Source organism: Phaenicophaeus curvirostris, chromosome 1 (genome assembly GCF_032191515.1).
Source record: "Phaenicophaeus curvirostris isolate KB17595 chromosome 1, BPBGC_Pcur_1.0, whole genome shotgun sequence".
In the NCBI taxonomy this organism is placed as follows: Eukaryota; Metazoa; Chordata; class Aves; order Cuculiformes; family Cuculidae; genus Phaenicophaeus; species Phaenicophaeus curvirostris.
In genome coordinates, this window is record NC_091392.1 from 176050899 (window position 1) to 176072889 (window position 21991).

At 45.5% G+C, this 21991-nt stretch overlaps 1 protein-coding gene across 1 annotated transcript; it reads left to right on the forward strand.

The window, feature by feature from the left end:
* Nucleotides 1-271: 271 nt before the first annotated feature.
* On the forward strand, nt 272-16122 carry CNMD (chondromodulin). Its single transcript, XM_069880673.1, has 7 exons — nt 272-350; nt 2435-2566; nt 4943-5083; nt 7706-7819; nt 10356-10509; nt 12226-12428; nt 14774-16122. The coding sequence occupies exons 1-7, from the start codon at nt 288-290 to the stop codon at nt 14987-14989; spliced, it is 1023 nt and encodes a 340-aa protein (XP_069736774.1). The 5' UTR covers nt 272-287; the 3' UTR covers nt 14990-16122.
* The last annotated feature ends 5869 nt before the right edge of the window (nt 16123-21991 follow it).

A 21991-nucleotide genomic window follows, 5' to 3' on the forward strand; every position in this document is an offset into this window, starting at 1 on the left:
CTAGTGATTCTGTTCTATTTTAAAAGCCGCTTTATTTTACGACGGGCTTCTGTCTCCTCTATGTAAGGGTGTGCGGGGCAGGACCATCCCCTCTGCCCCCCCCCCCCAGCCAGAGGCGAGTCTCGGGGGCGGGACGAGGGGGGCCGGCATGAGGGGGCCGCCCGGGTCTCCTGTGGGCCGTGAGGGGGCGGCTCCGCCCTGCCCTGCCCCGTGTCGGCGGGGCCGGGGCGGCGCCGGCGGCCCGGGGAGCGGGAGGCGTTGGGGCGCGGGGCAGCCCGGCCGCAGCCATGGCCGAGAAGGTGCCGATCGCCCGCGCGGGGCCCGAGGACGAGGAGCGGGGCCTCCCCCCCGTGAGTGCCGCCCCGGGGCCGCGACGGGACCCGGCGGGGACGGGAGGGTCGGGAGGGACCGAGCGGGTGGCGATGGGTCGGGACCGAGGGGCTCGGGTTAGGATGGGATGGGTCGGGGCTGTGAGGAGCGCTCAGTGACCGGGAAAATATTGAAAAGGATAAAGTCTTCGAAGCAAAGATAATAATATTTTTATTTTACAATTCGGTGCCCGCCTAAAAGAAGGCATCACATCTTACAAAAGCAGAGCGAGTCCAGAGAAGAGCAACAAAGCTGGTGAGGGGGCTGGAGAACAAGTCCTCCAAGGAGCGGCTGAGAGAGCTGGGGTTGTTTAGCCTGGAGAAGAGGAGGCTGAGGGGAGACCTCATTGCTCTCTACAACTACCTGAAAGGAGGTTGTGGAGAGGAGGGTGCTGGCCTCTTCTCCCAAGTGACAGGGGACAGGACAAGAGGGAATGGCCTCAAGCTCCTCCAGGGGAGGTTTAGGCTGGACATTAGGAAAAAAATCTTCACAGAAAGGGTCATTGGGCACTGGAACAGGCTGCCCAGGGAGGTGCTTGAGTCACCTTCCCTGGAGGTGTTTAAGGCACGGGTGGACGAGGTGCTAAGGGGCATGGTTTAGTGTTTGATAGGAATGGTTGGACTCGATGATCCGGTGGGTCTCTTCCAACCTGGTGATTCTATGATTCTATGATACTAGTTTTAGACAAAGAACCATATAAATCCCAAAGAATGCTCATTATTTTTTTGGATTCTCCAATCCTGTCTGGAGACTCCCTTCAGGTTATCTCCTAAAATAGCTGCATCTTACAAGGCAACTGTTGATACATTCTCCCAGCCCTAAGACAGGCTGTCTCTTAGCCTAGGACAGATTTATATGACGGGATAATTAAACATACAAACCAGCTGTAGCAAAACTTATCAATTAATTCTCACAGGACTGAGAGGGTTGGTTCGGGTCGGGATAGGTCGGGACGGGACCAAGCGGGTCAGGTAGGGACGGGTTAGGATGGGATGGGTCGGAACTGAACAGGCTGGGTTGGGATAGGTCAAGTCAGGACGGGACAGGACCAAGACGCTTGGGTTAGGATGGGATGGGTTGGGATTGAGAGGGTTGGGTCAGAGCAGGATGGGACCAAGGGGGTCCGTTCAGGTCAGGATAGGTCAAGTCAGGATGGGACAGGACCAGGTGGGTCAGGTTGGGATGGGGTGGGACAGGATGGGACCAAGCGGGTCAAGTCGCATTAGGATGGGATGGTTTGGGACCGAACAGGTCGGGTGGGAATGGGACAGGACCAGATGGGTCGGGTCAGGATAGGATGGGACCAAGCAGGTCAGGTCGGGATGGGGTGGGTGAGAATGGGACCAAGACGGTTGGGTCGGGTTAGGGTGGGATGGGTTGGTACCGAACAGATAGGGTTGGGACAGGATAGGTCAGGATCGAGAGTGGCAGGGGGAACTGAGCGGTTTGGGACGGGACCAAGCAGGTTGGGTTGCAATAGGTTGGTTCAGGTCGGGATGAGTCAAGTCATTACAGTAACGGGACCAAGTGGGTCAGTTCAGGTTGGGCTGGGTTGGGCCAGGACCAAGTAGGTCAAGTCTGATTAGGATGGGATGGGTTGGAATCGAACAGGGTGGGTCAGGACTGGACGGGACCAAGCAGGTCGATTCAGGTCGCAGTAGGTAAGGTCGGGGTAGCTCAAGTCGAGATGGGACAGAGAGGCTCAGGTTAGGATGGGATGGATCGGGACTGAGCAGGTTGGGTCGGGACAGGACGGGACCAAACGGGTCAGTTTGGGTCAGATCGGTTTGGGTTGCAATAGGTCGGGATGGGACTGAGCAGGTCAGTTTGCTTTAGGATGGGATGTGTTGAGACTGAACAGGTTAGGATCCATGGAACAGAATAGAATGGGATAGTTCGAGAAGGGTCAACTTGGGATGGGACAGACTGTATCGGGACAAAATGTTTTGGGTCGGATCAGGATGGGTTGGGTCTGGGCTGGACCAGGACACAGCAGAAGCTGGGTGGGGGTGCCGGGATGAGCCCAGGGGTCCCTGACCCACACCCAGCACACTGCTTTCCACAGGCATATGCGGCAGCAGCCCCTGGACCCGGGCGGCTGCTGAAGGCAGGGGCGGCCGTGCTGATCGCTGGAGCCCTCCTGCTCCTGGCCGGGGCCATCGGCGCCTTCTACTTCTGGAAAGCCACAGAGCGGCAGGTGAGAGCCTGGAGCACATCCTTACCTTGAGTCGGGGCCGGTGGGGCTTCATGGCCGGAGAGGTGCAGGCTGGAAACTTTTCTTGTGAGGTTAATAAAGCAGATCTTTATTTTCTTGATGCTATTAAAAAAAAAAGCCAAGCCAAATACTAAACCCCAAACCCACAGCACTATCTTTACTGGCTGCTTGGATGTCGACTCCTGGAATTTCTTAATGAACGTGAAACGTATCTTCAAGAGCACAGACACTACATTGATTTCTGCTCACAAATCCTCAGCAAACTCAAACCCTCAAGTCCCCAGGGTTTCACATCCTGGGCAAACTCCAGCTGCCAGGACAAAAAAAAGCATTGAAATGTGTAAACTCCTTTTACACCTCATCCACATTCCTGGTCCAGATTCTGCCTAGACCCTCAAATATGTAATACTATATTTAACCTGTTAATAGGCACCGTTATTTCACTCTGGTGGCTTGTATGATCGTGCATACACACAGGTAGTTATGGTTAGCAGCTGTGGAACAATTTTTAAAGTCAGGTAAGTTTTATTATTTACATTTTCTAGGGTACATGAATTCTGTACACAAAAAATAAAACTGAGAAGCTGCTGGTCAGTTTAAGGACCAAAGTTCAGAGCATTAGAACATCTTTATAGTTGAACTTTTCTTTCTGTTTATGTAAGGGTTTAAAACATGGTTTGAAACATGATGGTGCATCTTTCAATGTAACTTGCTCCATAAGTGCAATTGGTATCTCTGAATTTACTTTAGAAGAAATTTTGTACCGCTTCCAGCCACGCACCAGTCCCTGTCAAAGAGAGCCTTGTGCGAATCCCAGCAGCCACAGCCGAGGTCCCCCAGTGAGACACACGTAGGCATAATTCAGATAAACAGAAAGAACAAGGGTTTTACACCAAAAAGACAGGATGCATCGCTGACCTTCAGGATGCACCGCAAGAACCATCTGCTTCTCCAGACTTTTGAAAACGTAGAGGGAGACAAATGGGTAGGAAGGCAGGGAGAGAGCATGACCCATGCAGCTCTGACCAGCTGGGTGCATTTGCAGAGTACAGGGCAGCGTTCTCCTTTTTTTATTGCTCCCATCATCTAAATTCTATTTTGCAAAACGTGTCTCATTCATAGTTGTCATGAAGCTTTGAAGCTGACACTGGGAAAGCTTAGAGTTATTTTTCCAAGCTGCCTTCAAACTCAGAAGCTACATCTGACTTCCAAACGTTTAGGAAGCAATTGTAAAAATTATAATTATAGTCATCCATTAAACAATTTAAGGCAATTTTAAAATTATTGTTTTTATTTTAAATCCTTCAATTCTCTCATAACTGGCAGGATTAACAGTCTCAACTCTAGCTCTGAGCAGGGGAGACCACATACTTTGGTCTGGTTTTCTGGACCATGTTCAACAAGACACTCCTAGACAGCGGAGAATATGGAACTGAACCTGTAAAACTGAGTAACCATAAATCTTTAGCACCTTAGACTTCCTTGAGTGAAGGTGAGAGAAGAAGAAATTTGTCTCTAGCTGTCAGTGTAAATTTTTCATTAAAATGCTGTAAGGCTTTTTTAAGACCAGAAGCAAACTGCTTGTGCAGCACTTTTAGCAGAACTGCACAAGAGCATCAAAAACCCCCTCCACAGATTGTGGTCCTCCTGCAAATACAAACCACACTGCAGCTTTCCTCATTGAAAATAGGATAAGAGCAAATATGCTGACATGGAAAATACGAGTCTATATAACTTCACATCCAATTTAAGCAAAGTTCACATCCATTACAAGCCGAGAAACATGTTCATATTCAAGAGGAACTCATTTTTCAGTGCCTCAGCAGAACATCCTAAGAGATAAATAAGGGTTAGACTTCTATGAAGCAGGATGCTTGCTCCTGCCCTCCTTCAGGAATCACACGAGCATACGAAGCGATTCCTAAAATATGACCTAGAAGAAGATTTTTAAGTTGGAGTGAGCCTGGATAAGGACTCATCCCATGTGGCTTTTGAAGCAAAACTGTAAGTACTAGATCTGTGTGGCCCCTGAGGAAATACCCCAAGAGGTCTGTAGTCCTACCTGCTGCTCAGAGCAGGGAGAGCTGTGGGGTCAAAGAAGGTTTCTCAGGGCTTTATCCAGCTGGGCCTTGAAAACCTCCAAGGATGGAGCCTGCACAACCTCTCTGGGCAACCTGCTCAGACAGCAAAGTGTTGCAGTAGGGTGTTGTTGGTTGTTGGAAGGTTGTCAAATGCCCATGGAAATAAAAATTTAGGAGCTGAATAGGGATAAAACAGTCAGATTGCCCCATTGCCTGGTGCAGGAGGAAGGCAGTTAGCAGTTACTGACATGTGCTACTGCTCTTTTGTTGATTCCAGGTGTACAACGTTCACTATACTATGAGCATTAATGGAAAAGTACAAGATGGATCAATGGAAATAGATGCTGGAAACAACTTAGAGACATTCAAAACAGGAAGTGGGAGTGAAGAGGCTGTTGAAGTTCATGATTTTCAGATTGTAAGTACCACTACCCTTGCCTTTCATATAACACACTCGAGCACTGGACTCTAAGGATATCCTGCCCTGCCCAGACTTCTCTGCCCGAGTCGGTCTCAGGTTCCAGCCTTTGACTATCCACACAAACATCCTTGCTCTTGCAGCTTGCTTTCACAGCAAGGCAGGCAGTTTTCTCCAAAATAAAGTCTACATGCCTTTTGGGGACAGGCTGTGCCTGGTCACACTTTAGGAAGCAGCATGGATTAGGCTGCATCAGATTTGGCTCCACATAACACTCTGCATTTTCAAACCATTGAACAGAGCTACAACAGATGCCCTTGGGGTCTTGCTACAAAAATGTTCTGGCAGGATGTGACACAGCCCTTGCATGATTTCATATTATTTGAACTGTAAAATCCACCTCCCCCTCCTCAAAACATCACCATTTTAGGAGCATATGGTCAACACAGTAAGCCAAGTAGACACCAAGGAGAGACCACTATACAACACTAGACCTGGGCAGCTTTTTCTGTCCCAAGATCAAGGAGCTGCTCTCCATGGCTTGGCCGGTGTTCATCCCCAGGGAAGAGGATGGAGGCATTTAGGAGCCCATGCATCCATGCACCAAACGCATGGTGCTGGGCCACTTGGGCTGACAGCAAACACATTTTGGGTACCCCAGCAACTTGGCTGAGGCTGCTTAGCGCAAAGCCTGGACTAACAGATGGCAAATCTCAGCAGAGCTCAACAGCTTGGACAGACTGGTTTACTAAGCTATACCACCCCTGAGCTACTAAAGGCACATCTATGTGGTGTTGTCAAAACCTATTTACAGGGCCCAGATCCTGCAGTTAATGTTCTCTGCTGTGAAACATCAACTTAACTTCAGAGTTAAGACCTCTGTAAGTCAAAGCAGTACCTAAAATAAAGGTGCTGCTGCTAGGGAAGATTTGCCCAGAACTTCTGGAGCAGCCACTTTCCACTTGCTGAATTCAGAAAGGTGAAGAAATTCAGCTGTTTGGCTTCTTAACTAGTATGAACAAATCCACACCAGTAGACACAGGACCCCAACTTTCCTGACAGCTGCAGTTCAGCCTTTATAAAGCTAGCCTTAATATCACCATGGCAACATTATTAGCAGCTGAGAAACAGCACCCACGACGAGCTCTTCTCATTTGCCTTCACCCTTCCACATCTGCACAAAAGCACCAGCCCACCGGAGAGATGCTGAATTCACGTTGCCTCCACACGTGCTGCTGGGAAGCTACCGCCTGTCACAACCCAGTCAGAAATCAGTTCCCAACACCAACCAGGTAGAGGCATTTCCCAGGGCCCACTTGTAATGACAAAACGACAGGGACAGGCAAAGAGATGCTGCCAGGTGGGGTTTGAGCCAAGAATCCCCATAAAGGAGAGAGAAATTGAAAAGATGTGCTTCAGCTGTCAAGTATTTACATTAGCAGCTTTGGATTGACTGGCACGGCCCAAACGATTGCATGGTCAGTGAAGACCTGGATTTGGCAACATTAGGATGCTCCTAGCATGCTCGGTGAACCACAGAAACTCGTTCTTCGTGCTCTCACCCTTGTATAGGCATCCTCTCCCTCAGTGTTTTGTTTTGATGGGTGTCTGTCCAGCTGCACAGGACTTGCAGACACACAGGACAATACTCAAGTGCCTCAGTACTGTCCATCTCAAGCCACACTAGATGCGCGTGGTGTCCGTGGTGCTCCTGTGAGGCAGGCAAGAGGGGTCATGAGGACACCGATGGCCTCCTGGCCTGGAGGAGAGAGGCTAAGCAGAAAACCAGCATCTCTCAAACAACACTAGATATTTATATTCAGGTGGTTGTATGGAGCTCACGCAACCCTATGAAAGCCATGAAAATTTTGCAGTCTACAACAAGGCATCTAAATTCATAATGGCAAAGAGAACTCTTTATGGGTACTCAAAAATCTACAGCAGAAACGGAGAAAAATCCAATAAGGTTCCCCTGCCCAAACTTGGGTGCCCAAAGTCCTGGCCCATAGCTGGCAGGTATGACCCTGGACTTGCAGGAGATCTGGAGCCCTCTGGAACTACTGGGATACCCTTCTTTAGCTTACAACTAGACATCTGTGGTTTAGGCAACTGAATTTCACTCTCGTAGGCCAGATGAAGGAAGTCCCACACACAGATTTCTGCACCAGACTCCATCACGAGCTTGCCCTTGCTGTCACAGCCACTTACATGTATAAATTGGACCAAGCTGCCCCCATGATTTTGTAAATCTGTATAATCAGGGTACCGCACCACCGGCTAACACAATTTTGAGGCTGCCTACGTTAGGTGCTAAGTTATGGTTCAAATCGTGTCAACTAATTCCTTTACAGAGCTACTCCAAGTAGCCTACAGCTGGTGTGGAGGCACTTACATAAAACACCCCCATCTTTCAGAAATCGAGCAAAAACTTATAGACCCATTTGACCAAAATTGTGGTGCTAAAAATGCTGAGGGAAAACTGTTTCACTGCGTCTGATTTTAAATAAGATTTAACCTTCAGACTAAAAATCCAGTGGCAATTTTAGCAGAGCTCGAGCACTTTCTCAAGGGTGGTGGGGAGCTGGAGCACTGTGCACAACCCCCTGCCTTCTGCTTTTGCAGGGCATAACTGGAATTCGTTTTGCTGAAGGAGAAAAGTGTTATATCAAAGCTCAGCCAAAAGCTCACGTCCCCAAAGTTGATGCTATGACTAAAGCGAGCCTCTCATCTGAGCTGGTAAGGGGTAATTTATTTATTTTTTTGAAAACAAACCTGTTCTAGAGAGAGTCTTAAAGTAATATTGAAATGCAAATAATTTGAAAACCACTGTGGATACGGGTAAGGCTGTTGAGGGCAGGATAGTTGAGGGTTCATTGACTGATTGTAAAGGTAAGAAAGGCAGGATTGGTGTCAGAGGTGTCACCATGTCCAGGGGCATCGTGAGAGGCTGCAGACTTGGGGAGGGAGAAGCTTTAGACCAACGTCTAGTAGGTCCACAGGAGACCTCAGAGACAAGAGCACCTGCTTGAGATCAGCCATGGACAAGGCTGGAAAGGAGAGGGTGGAGGAAGCAGCTGCTTTAGTCAGTACAAAGAGGGATAGTGGTAGATCCCAGGAAATTTCTACCAGCAGTCTTGGTGAGTGCAGAAGCAAGGACTCTCCTCACTGAAACAGTTAATAGAGGAGAATTGTGGAAAACATTATTGCAAAAATTCAGTTAACCCAGAAGAAATAACAGTTTAAAAAAAATAGGAATCTGCCTTCAGACTTCCTTTTAGGACCACTGTATTAACTAAATTTCATGGAATCTGCATTGCAACCACCATAAAAGACTGCAGTTCTCACCTAAATACCACCAAAACCCCCTCCTTACTTCACATTTGTATAAAGTCCTAGTGCTTTAGGCATGGAAAGCTTGAGTTTCCCAGAGTGCACACTGGAGATCCCAACCCCCTTCCATGGGTTTGCTGCACTCCAGAGAAAACAAAAGCAGACACAGTGAGATGGGGGAGAGGCACCATTAAGGCTGCATCTACCTGCAACAGTGCTGTGATTACTGAACATCTACTTTAAAATGAAGGGGAAAAAAGGTCTGTAAATCCAATCAGCAAGGCACCAGCACTGTTACAAAGTCATCTGAAGCTGGTGGGATTTTCCCCATTATGGAGAAGATATATTGCCCAAATTCCAGGCAGAGACCTAGATCTTTCCCACCCTGTGTTATTCTAAAGGCAGGCTGGGCTTCTTGTCTTCATTAGCGCTATTGCCTAAAGCCAAGGTTTCTATTTTTCATCTTTCTTTAAAGTCACAGTCCTGAAGACATTATCCTAAAATAGTCAAAAAGTTATTTCTAATCTTCTACCTGGCAACAGGAAACCTCTTTCCTTGCCCTGTGCATCTTCTCCAAAGATGCATCATCAACACAACCACTGCTATAAATTGAATGCACTGAGGCCAAAGTAAGCAGCTGATTTAGTGCTGCCGTTGGGTTATTAACCTTTCCCTGTTTCTCAGCTTTCCAGGTGAATTGTACGACAGGAACGGCAAAGTAGTATTTATTTTTCTAGAGCAAGTCCCCTCTCCGATACCCACGTGTCTGGGAGTAAATACACATATGCCGTTTTCTTACAACACATATCGTAACCAACAGCACCTATAAAAGTGGTTGATTAAAATAAGCTTTTGTATATACCCAAACTCCGCCTGCTCACAAGTCAGGATCATCTCAAACAGAAGCAAGAATATTTTTATTTCTGAAAAGTGGATTCAGATATTTCTAATGCCAATAAAAGCTTAAGTGGGAGAATATAAATAAAGAGCACTTCTCATTAGACAGATTGGATAGCAAACTTAAATAACTTGAGACCTACAAAAGAAATCAATAAACACATTAAAGGAACAGCAACTTGATGGAATAAATTGATCTAGTCAGTTATATAACAAGTTTTGATGACTTTTAAGGAAGCAATTTAGAATTTTAACTTTGAAATCATACTGGTTTTCATGATTCACAAGCTGGTTTTCTTTTAATATTTAACTGTTGCTGTAAAATACTTACACATTTTATGTAAAATAATACTTTGAACTAACAACTTTAAAGAATCAATCACTGGCATTTTCCTACATTACTTTGAAGATATGAACCAAAAACCTGCAGGGTAAGCTTCAAAAAGGCAAGCTTCTTTAACTCGCACTTCAAGCTTTTGGTCAATTGAATTGCTTTTACCAAATGAGACCTTTAATCAGGCCAATCATGTTGACTTAAAATTGGAAGCCAGAGCTATAATCCTCTCTAAAACTTTTGAACAAGATCTTTTTTGTTCCCCCTATTGTAAATATAGTTATCTCTTGGGAGTGCACCAACTGAGAACAGAGCATGATAAAATATTAGGGTCCTGTTTTAAGCTGGCCTATTTCATCACTGCTCTGCTGAAGGTGGTAAATCTTCACAGCTTCTATGAACTGAAAATCTGGCTCTTTGGGCTGAAAGATCTCTGACAGAGAGTCCTTGTATATGGAGCAAAGGCCTCCCAAGAGACACAGGCAAAATCTTAGCCCCCGCAAAGTTGACAGTAGTCTTGCCATTCATTTCAGCGGTGGCAACGTTTACTCAGGCTTTGGCTCGGTACAATCGGCTCACGTTCACGAAACACAAGGATGCTGCTGTTAGCTGCAGTGGATGATTAAACAGTTTGATGCTCAAGAATTAACAGCAAGCAGGCACACCACTGTTCACTGAGCTCGTAAAGGATTTATGTTCTTCTGTTTGCAGGAAGATGAAATCATGCCTGTGAGATTTGACGAAAACTCCCTTATCTGGGTGGCTGCAGATGAGCCTATCAAGCATAACAGTTTCCTAAGCCCCAGAATTTTAGAGCTTTGCGGGGATCTTCCAATTTTCTGGCTGCGACCAACATATCCCAAAGGTAACACTTATTGTATTTGAAAAGTATGTTAACCCTCCCTTCGTCTAAACACCTTCCCCAAATCAGGTCCACCACCTAGACTTGCACACCTGGGAAACCACACCTAGACATTTGGCCTCCCACAGCTGCATTTTCTCAGACCATTTATAGAGCTCATGTGGGTGAGTTACTATGAGATAAAACCATAGTGTCATTAAGGTTGGAAAAGACCTGTAAGATCGTCAAATCCTACTGTCAGCCCAATGCTGGACATTAGGAAAAAATTTTTCATGGAAAGGGTCATTGGGCACTGGAACAGGCTGCCCAGGGAGGTGGTTTATTCACCTTCCCTGGAGGTGTTTAAGGCACAGGTGGACAAGATGCTGAGGGGCATGTTTTAGTGTTTGATAGGAATGGTTGGACTCGATGATCCGGTGGGTCTCTTCCAACCTGGTTATTCTATGATTCTATGATCTCTGAACTCCACCACCACTTCCCTGGGCAGCCTGCTCCACCACTCTTTCAGTAAAGAAAGAATACGGGTGGGATGAGGTGCTGAGGGGCATGGTTTAGTGATTGATAGGAATGGTTGGACTCAATGATCCAGTGGGTCTTTTCCAACCTAGTGATTCTGTGAATGTTTTCCTAATATCCAATCTAAACCTGCCCTGGCACAACTTAAGGCCATTTTCTCTCATCCTATCACTTGTTACTTGGAAGAACAGACCAGCACCCACCTGGCTACAACCTCCTTTCAGGAGGTGATGCTGCTAGAGGGGTCAGCCTCCTTCTGCAGAAGGACAAGACAATAGCTTAAACTAGCCCCAAAACATTTAGGCAGCTGGTACCAAGTAGCAAGAACACCAGACCTGGCCATGATTTAGGAAATCAGCAAGCTCCTGATCTGGGACCATAACCTGTCCTGTTTCCCACCCTGCTTCTCCAGAGAATTTCACTGGAATGGAGAGATGAGATACTTTAGCTAGGCAACTAGCACATGAAGTTTATGAGGAGGCATTTCCATTCCCAGGACTGAAGTACCCCATCATCCAAAGCCAAGCTTAGCAAATGTGTTTAGGAGTCACTAGGGAGATGGCAACTTCTCCAGGCGACTTCAGGCCTGGGAAGAGAGGAGAAGGCTTGAAAAGATTACGCCTTCTTGGTCCAGTTAAAATTGGAATCCTCAAAGAGAAAATTTGACATTTTAGGGCACCTCTGGATCCAAAGTGCCAGTATTTTCCACTTTTCTCATTGACTTTTGCCACAAAAGAGCAGCATCAGAGCTGTCCAGAAGCTGCTTCCACCAGGTTCACCAGCTGCCCTTGGGAGCAGGGCACCAGTCTGTCACAAAAGCACTTTAAGACACGAGATGCGTACAACTGGTCTTGCTAGTGCTGGCAACTGCTGCCGAGTTAACACCAGTGACCACACAGTGTGTCATAAAAACCCCAAATTCCTCACACTTGTTTTGCCTGAAGGGGAGGAAGAGGGGGAGAAAAGACAATCTCACATCCCTTTGGACTGACAATAGTTGTAGCTCCAACACAGGAAGGCAAGCAGCACCCAGGGAGATGCTCATCAATTTTGCCACCACGCAGTTTCATCTTTCTCTCTCCTCCTCCACCCCCACCTGCTTTAATAGTTAAAGAAATCACTGAAACTATAGATAGTGTGGATAAATAAAAGGACACACAAATACAAGAAGATAATCTTATCCTCTTGTGATTATTTCTTCAGGTAACCAAAGGAAAGAAATGAAGAGAAACAAACGCCAATCAGAATCAGTCCTTGATACAGAAGACTTAGAAGCTGCTCCCGAAGAAGTAAACACCAGGTCATCCGTCACATGGCTGACTCAAGAGCTTAATCGCCAGTCTAATGAAACCAGGCCAATGGGACAAGAAACCGATCAAACGCTTAATCCAGACAACCCATATAACGTAAGTATTTGCACTGTAATCTTCTTTCAGAGCTCGAGTGCTGTAGACAGGTAATAGCAGTGATATAAGGTTTGTCTTTTTTTTTTATCTGCACAGTCTCTGCCTGTTGAGCTTTTCTCCAAGAGCGGAGACTTGTAAAACACCTTCTAAGTTCCAAAAAAAGTCTTCCCCTAGTCCTCCCTCACCCCTAGTTTTCATTAGCCTTCAGTCTGAAACAAGCAGGAGTGCCTGAGGTGGCAAATTGCCACAAAATTGCTTTTCAGGGGTCAGGCCCACATGGAAGCAGCATGAGAGATCCAACAGGGATGGCACCTACTGAAAACCAACCAGAGCTCGTCTTGATTAGGCAGCTGAACCCCATCATTCACTGCCAATCTAAAGAGAGTCCAGTAGCTAGAAACTTTCTTTGCTCCCATTTAGAAATTGGAGGCTTCTACTACAGAGGAAAGCAGTAGTAGTTTCTGGCTGCAATGAGATCAGGATTAGGCCAAATAAATCTGTTTTCTCAGCCTCTTCCCTGTCAGGGTAAACAGCCCTAGTCTAGCAAGCAATTCACAAAGGAGAACCTGTTTAGAGTCAGCAGCAGCAGGTGGAGGTTGAGCATCATGAAATTTGTCCTTGCTTTTCAAGAAGCAGCAGCCCACAGAAAGAGCACAGGAGCCGTCCTGCTGTGTCCCAACACCTTTGCTGAGCTGCAGGAAAACTGACTGTACAGTAGGCACCTTCCAGTCTACTGCACCAGCGCCAGACAATTTACACCCACGACTTGGTGCAGCAGGAGCAAGTCATTTCAATACAACACTGTCACAAGATAAGTGCCTCCTGCTTTGGAAATAAGTCCCAGCTTTGACTTGACATTTATGCAACAGCAGGAGATCATTATACTGTGACAGCATTCTGCCGAGCTGACATCCCTTAATTAAACTTAAATTAATCACTCCAAATAAAGTGGATCTAAATCAACCCTCTCACGAGGTCAGTAAAACAGCAGTAGCGCAGGAATGTAACTTCTCCTCACAGCCACTGACTTGACCGTGTCCATGGGGTCCAGGCTGCTCTGTCTCTGGACGACAGCGGCAGAACAACAGCCACAGGTTCCTTCTTCCAGCCAGAGGGCCCTGGAACCACACGGAGAATGTCATGTCAGATAAGGACACCAGACTTCCCTCAGCCTGCAGAGTGGGCTTCAACTTCACCACCACTTATTGTGTGGATGCCCATATCCAAACTTTATTTAGAGACTGATTCATTCAATGCAGAAGAACCTCTAACTACACTGCAGGTCTTTCCTTTAGGATGAAATGAATCCTCCTTAGAACTATTTCCCTCCACCCACTCTGAGTGGAGTCTGGATGATGAGCTGAGGTGTAGAAGGTGAATCTGGCCCAAGGAGATGACACCTTCCCTGCTCCCAGGCCTGGGAATGGCTCACTGGGGGCCCCAAATGACACTGAGTTGTTACTAGCATCCCATACAAGCCCAGACTAAAGATGGCACCTTTCCATGCCTCACTTTTTCAGTGTGCTGCTAGTCCTCTGAATGACAAATGCTCAGGTAAACAGCTAAGTGCTACTCAGGCATTTGCTCTTTGCTGCTCTTTTCTTGAAGGGACACCAATGGGAAAGGAAAAAATGAGTTTCAAAAAGCAGAATATCCAGTCTACGTTTTTTCCCCAGAAAGGAGGAAAGGAATTTTGAAGGGTATAGGCAGGAGCAAGTGACTGTTTTTACATATTTTATGCATGCTTTGCTCCACGGAATTCTGTATTGTTAGATATGGAACAGGCAGAACTCTCACTGTCCACAGCCCTCAAGTGTTTTAGAGCGGGGAAAAAAGCAGAACTCAAAGACAAGGGAGAAATATTCAGACAACTGCAGGGTAATATCTTACTAAATAATTTCCTGGGAATGCTGTAAAAAAAAAATTAAAACAAAACATAAGCAGCACAGCATATATCTCAGACTTTGTCATCCACATAAAAGACCCAGATAACTGCCTTGAAATCTTTTCCATTGCTAATAATTAAAATTTGGTGGGGGTTTACCATTGCTGGATCTTTCGCAAGGACTTTAGAAGAAAAATAATTAAGTTAGAGCTCCCTGTTGTTTCTTCCCATTAGACACGGGCGATTGCACCGATTCTATAATTCTGCCAAAGAGAGCAAGACAAAATAAAAAAAAGCAAAATAAAGCAAGATGCACAGGTCAGTTAGTGGGAGCTCTGTTAGTATCAATGGGACCAAGATTTCAGTTTTAACCTTTTGCAGGGTTAGCAGAAGCACTGGGATAGTCCACATTCTCTGAGAATGCGGGCGCCAGGGTGACATTTAATATTTTACATTTCAGCAACTGGAAGGTGAAGGGATGGGTTTTGACCCCATGCTGGATCACCTTGGCGTGTGCTGCATCGAATGCAGACGAAGTTACACACAGTGCCAGAGAATTTGCGAGCCTCTCCTGGGATACTACCCCTGGCCTTACAACTACCAGGGCTGCCGTACCGCCTGCCGAATCATCATGCCCTGCAGCTGGTGGGTCGCTCGTATCATGGGTGTCGTGTGAGAAAGAACAGTCAGAGCCTTGAATAAATAAGCAGGAATACAATGACAACAAACTGGTAAAAGGCTATAACCAAAGCAGCAGTACCTGCCCTGGCTTTTAAATCAAAGTGTGTGATACTGCATCAAAAGCACAGTCAGATATTCCAGCTGTAAATAAAAACATTAAGTTAATATTCCATTAGCTTTACAAACAGCAAGGGTATACTAGCATTTACTGAAATGAAAAAAACCAAGACATCCCAAAAGGAAAGACAATATTAAACTTTGCTCACAAACTAGTTTAGCCGTCCAGAAGCTTGCTCGTAAATCCAAATTCAGTCTTTCGTAACAAAACCCTCTCCCCAAGCTAGATGTGAAAATTTACGTCCAATTAGGCAACAAGCTCAACTTGTACGTTTGGGAGTACCTTTCATCCATGTAGCTTACTTAAATAAATCACAAGTTAAGTTGCTCCCCGTTGCGATTCAAACCAAGTTGCCAGGTCATTATGAATGGTTATAAACCAATTACAGCATACCTTTCCCACAAAGCTCCTCGGGGGACACGGGAAAACACACGTTGTGCTAAATCGGAAACAAACGGCACGAAAAGGGGCTGTGGAAGGGAATGTGCACGGCTGCAGAATCAAAACCCTTCGCACATCCCAACATCAAAGAAGCCCTAGCATCAAGAATCTTGTATCCATGATACCACAGCGGCGTCTAACAAGTATCTGCTATCCAGCTACTACAGCAAAAGTATTTACATGCAGTTGTAGACCAAAGAGTCTCAAGACCCTTGAGAATCTACAACGGCCACGGTTATTTATAAACCCTTGAACTAGACACTTCTGACACAAGATTACAACCCTCTTTATTCCACATGGATAGCAGCCATTCACGCTTGCTCCTTTAGCTGTGCTGAAGCTGACCTCTGTTCCCTGCAAGAGAAACTGCTTTCCAGTAAGGAGGGGGAGAAAGAAAAAAAAACAGGTGGTGGAGGGGAAAATAGGTGTTTCCAACCTCACCCTTGCTGCTTTGGCAAGCTCTGCAATTATTGGGATTGATCACATTATGTATTAAATCTCTAAGGAAGGTACTAAGCTGAAACATTCACAAAAATGGAACAACTTAGGATTTCTAGCCTTGGAAAACAGAGTTATTACACTGCCTTCATCCGTACTACGTATCTTGAACCCCACCACTGAGCTTACAGAGTCATCTGCATGGGCCTCATGAACAAAATGGTCCAATTTTTCTTGAAGTTCACTTTCTAGAGCGTTCATTTTGGTGACTAAACAGGGCTTGAGATGTTGCAAACCTAGTAATGTTATTAACGCTGCGTGACAGAAAAGAAGAATTAATTTGACATAATCATGGCTTAACGAAAATAAAGACAACCTCATGTGGAATGCTAAACTGCATATCTAAAAAGCAAAGTGTTAAATAAGATGAGAATAGAATTCAGTATTTTATTCTATTGTAGCTTTTTTTACTGTAAGCTTCACCTTCCCTTAATCTAAAGAACAGACTAGCTTTGAAATGTATAAATGAGAAATTTCTTAAAGTGGGATTTCAAGGCCTGTTAAATTTGAGTTTCTGCTTTTTTAAATGAAAATGACCTTGATCATTATGTCCTTTTAGAAGAACATCATTAACATGCTTAGAAAAGTTGGGTTCCCTTTTTTTTTTACTGCAGATTAAACAAGTACATTATAAAACGGCAATCGGTTTCTGTGCTTTTTTTCAATGTACCAAGTGTAGCCGTACCTTTATGTTCGTGTTCAGGAACTGTCTAGAGAGGAAAACAAGGGGGTTGGCAAGTGAAACACTGAAGGGAAAAAGAAGGAAACACGTCTACAGACAAACCAGATGGTTGTAGTATTTTGTACCTAAGCCCATCTTGAGGCAACCTGTGACCTGCTGCTTCTCCCCGAGTTCCCCTACTAAAAAACAAAGAAGTCTTCTTCAGAAGATGCTAGAAAAACAATCCTGGCGATTCCCATGTCTGTGTGTTCTTAACAAAATTAACTCTTCCTGAAGAAAAGCTTCTACAGGATGTTTTCCACAGGCAGTCACAAAGCATGCAAGAAGTAAAAAAAAGCATCTTACTCGTGGATGTGTTCAGCTGTCACATGCAGCGTGTATGTCTTCAGAACTCCTCCGTATGCATCATGCCAAGAAAACCTCAGCGATTGTAAGAGAAACAGATACACCCCTTACAGTCTGTGATCAATAAAACTGCCCAACACAGAGGGCACAATTCATCCATTTCCAAAAAAAAATGCAACAAAATGCTTCCCCCAGCTCAGTAATCAAATTTTTATTTACCTGTGCATTGGAGTCAACAAAGAAAAAGTAGAATTCTCTTGCTGCAGCAAGGTTGAAAAATTTTATTTGAAAGCAGGTCTGCAGAGAAGGATTTGGGGGTATTGTATGCAGCAGTGCCTACAATTGGTGAAGACACTTAAAACTGCAGCCTGAGCCACCACTGCAGGGAATATTGCTGTATCTTTTTCATACTGTTGGATCATTGGTTTTATTGTCATTCCCACGTTGCCTCAGAAGTTTTCTTTCAGAATTAGATGTTGCGCTTAAATAGAATCAGAGTAGTTTGGATTGGGAGGGACCTTAAAGATCATCTAGTTCCACACCTCCCACCAGCCCAGGTTGCCCAAGGCCCCATCCAGCCTGGCCTTGGACACCTCCAGGGATGGGGCAGCCACAGCTTCCCTGGGCAACCTGTGCCAGCGCCTCACCGCCCTCACGGTGAAGTTCCTCCTTATGTCTCTCTAAATCTGCCCCTCTCCAGTTTATACCCATTCCCCCTCGTCCTATCACCACAAGCCTTTGTAAAAAGCCCCTTCCTAGCTTCCCTGTAGCCCCTTCAGGTACTGGAAGGTCGCTATAAGGTCTCCTTGGAGCCTTCTCTTCTCCAGGCTGAACAAGCCCAACTCTCTCAGCCTGTCCTCGCATGGAAGGTGCTCCAGCCCTCTGATCATCTTTGTAGCCTCCTCTGGACCCGTTCCAACAGCCCCATATACTTTTTATGCTGAGGATTCCAGAACTGGGCAAAGTACTCCAGGTGAGGTCTCACAAGAGAGGAACAGAGGGGCAGAATCACCTCCCCCAACCTGCTGGCCACGCTTCTTTTGATGCAGCCCAGGACAGGGTTGGCCTCTGGGCTGCGAGCGCACATTGCCGGCTCATATTGAGCTTCCCATCCATCATTCCCCCCAAGAACAGACGAATTATTTTTTTCCAAGCAGGAATAAAAAAGAAAATAAAGATGCAGAGAAGCATAAAGCTACAGCAAGCAAAGAACAGATTGCTGATTGGCACATTGGGGTGGGCAGAATCTCTGCTCAGAAGGGGAAGACCTGAACTGAACCAGGAGAACCATCATCATCTGCTTCGAAGAGCCTCAACTGATCTTTCACAAGCACTGCACGTACACCAAAGATGAGACAGGCAGCCTTCAGCTACAACAGAGGCATTTTCTGCAACCCCCAAAACATTAGCAGTGAGTAATCCCATCTGTGGTATCAACAATATGTTTCCCACTTATGTCTTGCTGTCCTGTTCCCATATTTGCAACAGGACTACAAATCGGAGTCCTTAGGTCAAACTGCCTGGGTCTTCTAGACAATATCATCTATAAAGGACTAAAAGGCTGGGATGAAAAATCTCCAGAGAAGTTTGACCGCAATTAAAACATAATCCACTCTGTCCTTGCAGGCAATTCTCTGCTTCCAGCCACCTCATTGCCAGTGCTGCAAGAAATTCCACTCACCCTCTCTAGTCCTGAAGGAGATTCCGTTTGCCACTGGTATCCTTTGCAGCCCCTACTCAACCTCCAAGCTCCCTGCTCTCTTTTTCTTGACCGAGGGCTTCTAGAACCACGCTACACATATGTTTTGTCAAAAGCAAAACACACAGCGTTCTAAGTTCATGAAGCACCTTTGTCCCAACTTCACAAGGAATTTTTGCCTATAGCTTTAATCCAATTCCCTCCCACCAGAAAAACCCCAACACACACTCACAAGGCAACAAGAGCTGCCGTTACTGGTTCACCTGAACTCTAAGGTGGAACACACAGATAATCTGGCATCTTGGCTTGTATCGGAAACGGCGTGACCAGCAGGTCCAGGGAGGTTATCCTCCCTCTGTACTCGGCACTGGCGAGACCGCTCCTTGAATCCTGTGTTCAGTTCTGGGCCCCTCACCACAAGAAGGATGTTGAGGCTCTGGAGCGAGTCCAGAGAAGAGCAACAAAGCTGGTGAAGGGGCTGGAGAACAGGCCTTATGAGGAGCGGCTGAGAGAGCTGGGGTTGTTTAGCCTGAAGAAGAGGAGGCTGAGGGGATACCTTATTGCTCTCTACAACTACCTGAAAGGAGGTTGTAGAGAGGAGGGTGCTGGCCTCTTCTTCCAAGTGACAGGGGACAGGACAAGGGGCAATGGCCTCAAGCTCTGCCAGGGGAGATTTAGGCTGGACATTAGGAAAAAATTCTTTACAGAAAGGGTCATTGGGCACTGGAACAGGCTGCCCAGGGAGGTGGTTGATTCACCTTCCCTGGAGGTGTTTAAGGCACGGGTGGACAAGGTGCTAAGGGGCATGGTTTAGTATTTTATAGGAATGGTTGGACTCGATGATCCGGTGGGTCTCTTCCAACCTGGTGATTCTATGATTCTATGATTCTAATCTCTCCGTGCTTACAAACATGCTGGAGTTATGTTCAGACCTGCCAACTTTCCTAACAGGGTTGGGATGGACAGTGAGATCTACCACTTGATTGCTTACAAGTTTTAGCCCGAAGCTAAAGCATTATATTTGCATTACACGTGCCTCAAGAGTACGTAAGTAGCAATGCATCTTATTTTATTTTTTTGCCTTAAGCTAAGTGAACTGAATCCCAAAGCAGTGAAATGGTACCCACTTAATACAGGAATATATTGTGCTTATCTGACAGAACATTCCCATTGGTCTTTCTGTAAGTGGAAGTAGACAGGGGAACCCTGCCTGTATTCTCTTCAGTAAGTAAGAACAACTCCATTGGCAGAAAACATCCTCAAATTCCTTTTTTCATTTCTATTTAAGAGATTTTTATCTAGGTTTTTCCCATAGCAAGTCTTCACTAAGCACTTCTAAGTGCTCTGAATGACATTTATAAAGCAAGGCTGGCCAGGAGCCAAGAACCCAATTTTGTGACAAAGTGAAGTGCTCAGACATTTGTCTTCCTTCCACACTAGAAAGGAAGAAATGCCCTTAAGAGCATAAATAAAAAGCAGCAAAGCACTTATCCAGGAGAATTGAGTTGAAGTCCCTGCTCCAAATCAAGTCAACTTCAATGTTAGCATCCCACATGGATGGTAAATGCTCTAGATATTGAGCAGCTAGCTACTCAAAATTCTCTGAAGGGCAAGAAATTCTCAAGTGAAGCTCACAAATAATCACTGAAATATGCCATAAGTAACCCCTTTGAGAGACTCCTCCAAAAGGCAGACGTTGCTCAGTAAGAGTCAAGAGGTAAGGTGCACATAAAACCTTCCTAAATGCAATCCACCTCCCTTGATCATACTCAAAGACCAGGAAAACATGCAGTTCTGAAGGTCATCGAATTCAAGCTTTGAAAAACCGAGTACATTCTTAAGAAAAAAAGCCATTAAAAAAAAGAAATTGCTGCTCAGCTTGCATGGTAGGATAATCATGAACTAAGCGCAACAAGAAGCTGCGATTATGTCAAGGCTGTTGTCATAGTCGACAGCTGCCAAGGAAGACGTTCTGAAGTTCATAGCTGTGGCACACATCCAAAACCAAGCTCTCTCTTTAAGGTCTGCGAGATGTTAAAATCTTGGTAGCTATCTCCTGCACAGGTGTAGTAACAACTCTAGGAAAGAAAAACCAAAACCCACTGCACTTTCTCACTATCACTGCAAAACCAAGATTCCTAGTCATCAGGAGGAAGAGGGTACAACCTTTCTTCCTCCTCCTGAAATTTCAATCACCTTTTACATACATTTATTACCGTAACAGCTGCAGACTTCTCTTGTCCTATTACAATACCTGTTCTAAGAGCATTTATATTTTACCAAGCTCATCCAGTTCTCGCTGTAGTAAAATAACGTATCAAATGGAAAGAAAACAGAGAGGATAACAATCAATCTGGAACAGCCCACATAATTAGGAACGCAAGGAAAAGTAGCAAACTAAAAGCAGCATCCAGTGGTTAACAAGAAATTAAGTAGCTTTCAAGGGGCTTCCAATATTTGCTGTTTACGGGGTTTTCTACAATCATAGACTACTCTGGCATCTCTGAACGCCCAGGAGACAGCAGCACGTGGACTAGGCATGTTTATGACAACTTTAATTTCATATTCCCTTCACAGAATGACAGAATGGTTGAGGTTGGAAGGGACGTCTGGGAATCATCTTGTCCAGCCCCCCCAGCTCAAGCAGGGCCACCTGCAGCCAGGGGCCCAGGATGGTGTCCAGGTGGCTTTTGAGCATCCACAGGCCCTTATTTACAACGGTTCTCAGTTCCTTTCCTGTAAATACTGTTACTTGAAATTTGATCATGATGGAAAAGCTGAACTGATGGAAACTAACAATGCATGAGCTCTTCCCTATAATATAAATCTTCCAATATTCTGAAATAACAGAACTTAAAGCACCTGTTTGCCATCTTTCATTTTAGACAATTGCAATAGATCCTTCTTTTTGGAGTAAAGAAGGCAGACACTGGACCTATTTTTCTGCAGAAATTTCCAGCTCCAACTGACTCTCTCCCTTCTATCATGCACGACTGAAGCTCAAACTACCGCCCAGGTGGGAGAACTAAACAAGTAGAAATCTTGTGTCCACATTAAGAACAGCAATCTCGTTCCCTTCACTGGATCCAAGTTTTATTCCTATAGATGGCAGCTTTTTGTTTTAAGCAGTATATTTACACCTGTACCTGTATGCTTTAAGTGATCCCCCATCCAAAACCAAAAATGAAATGAAGCGGCTTCCGTATAGAAAAAG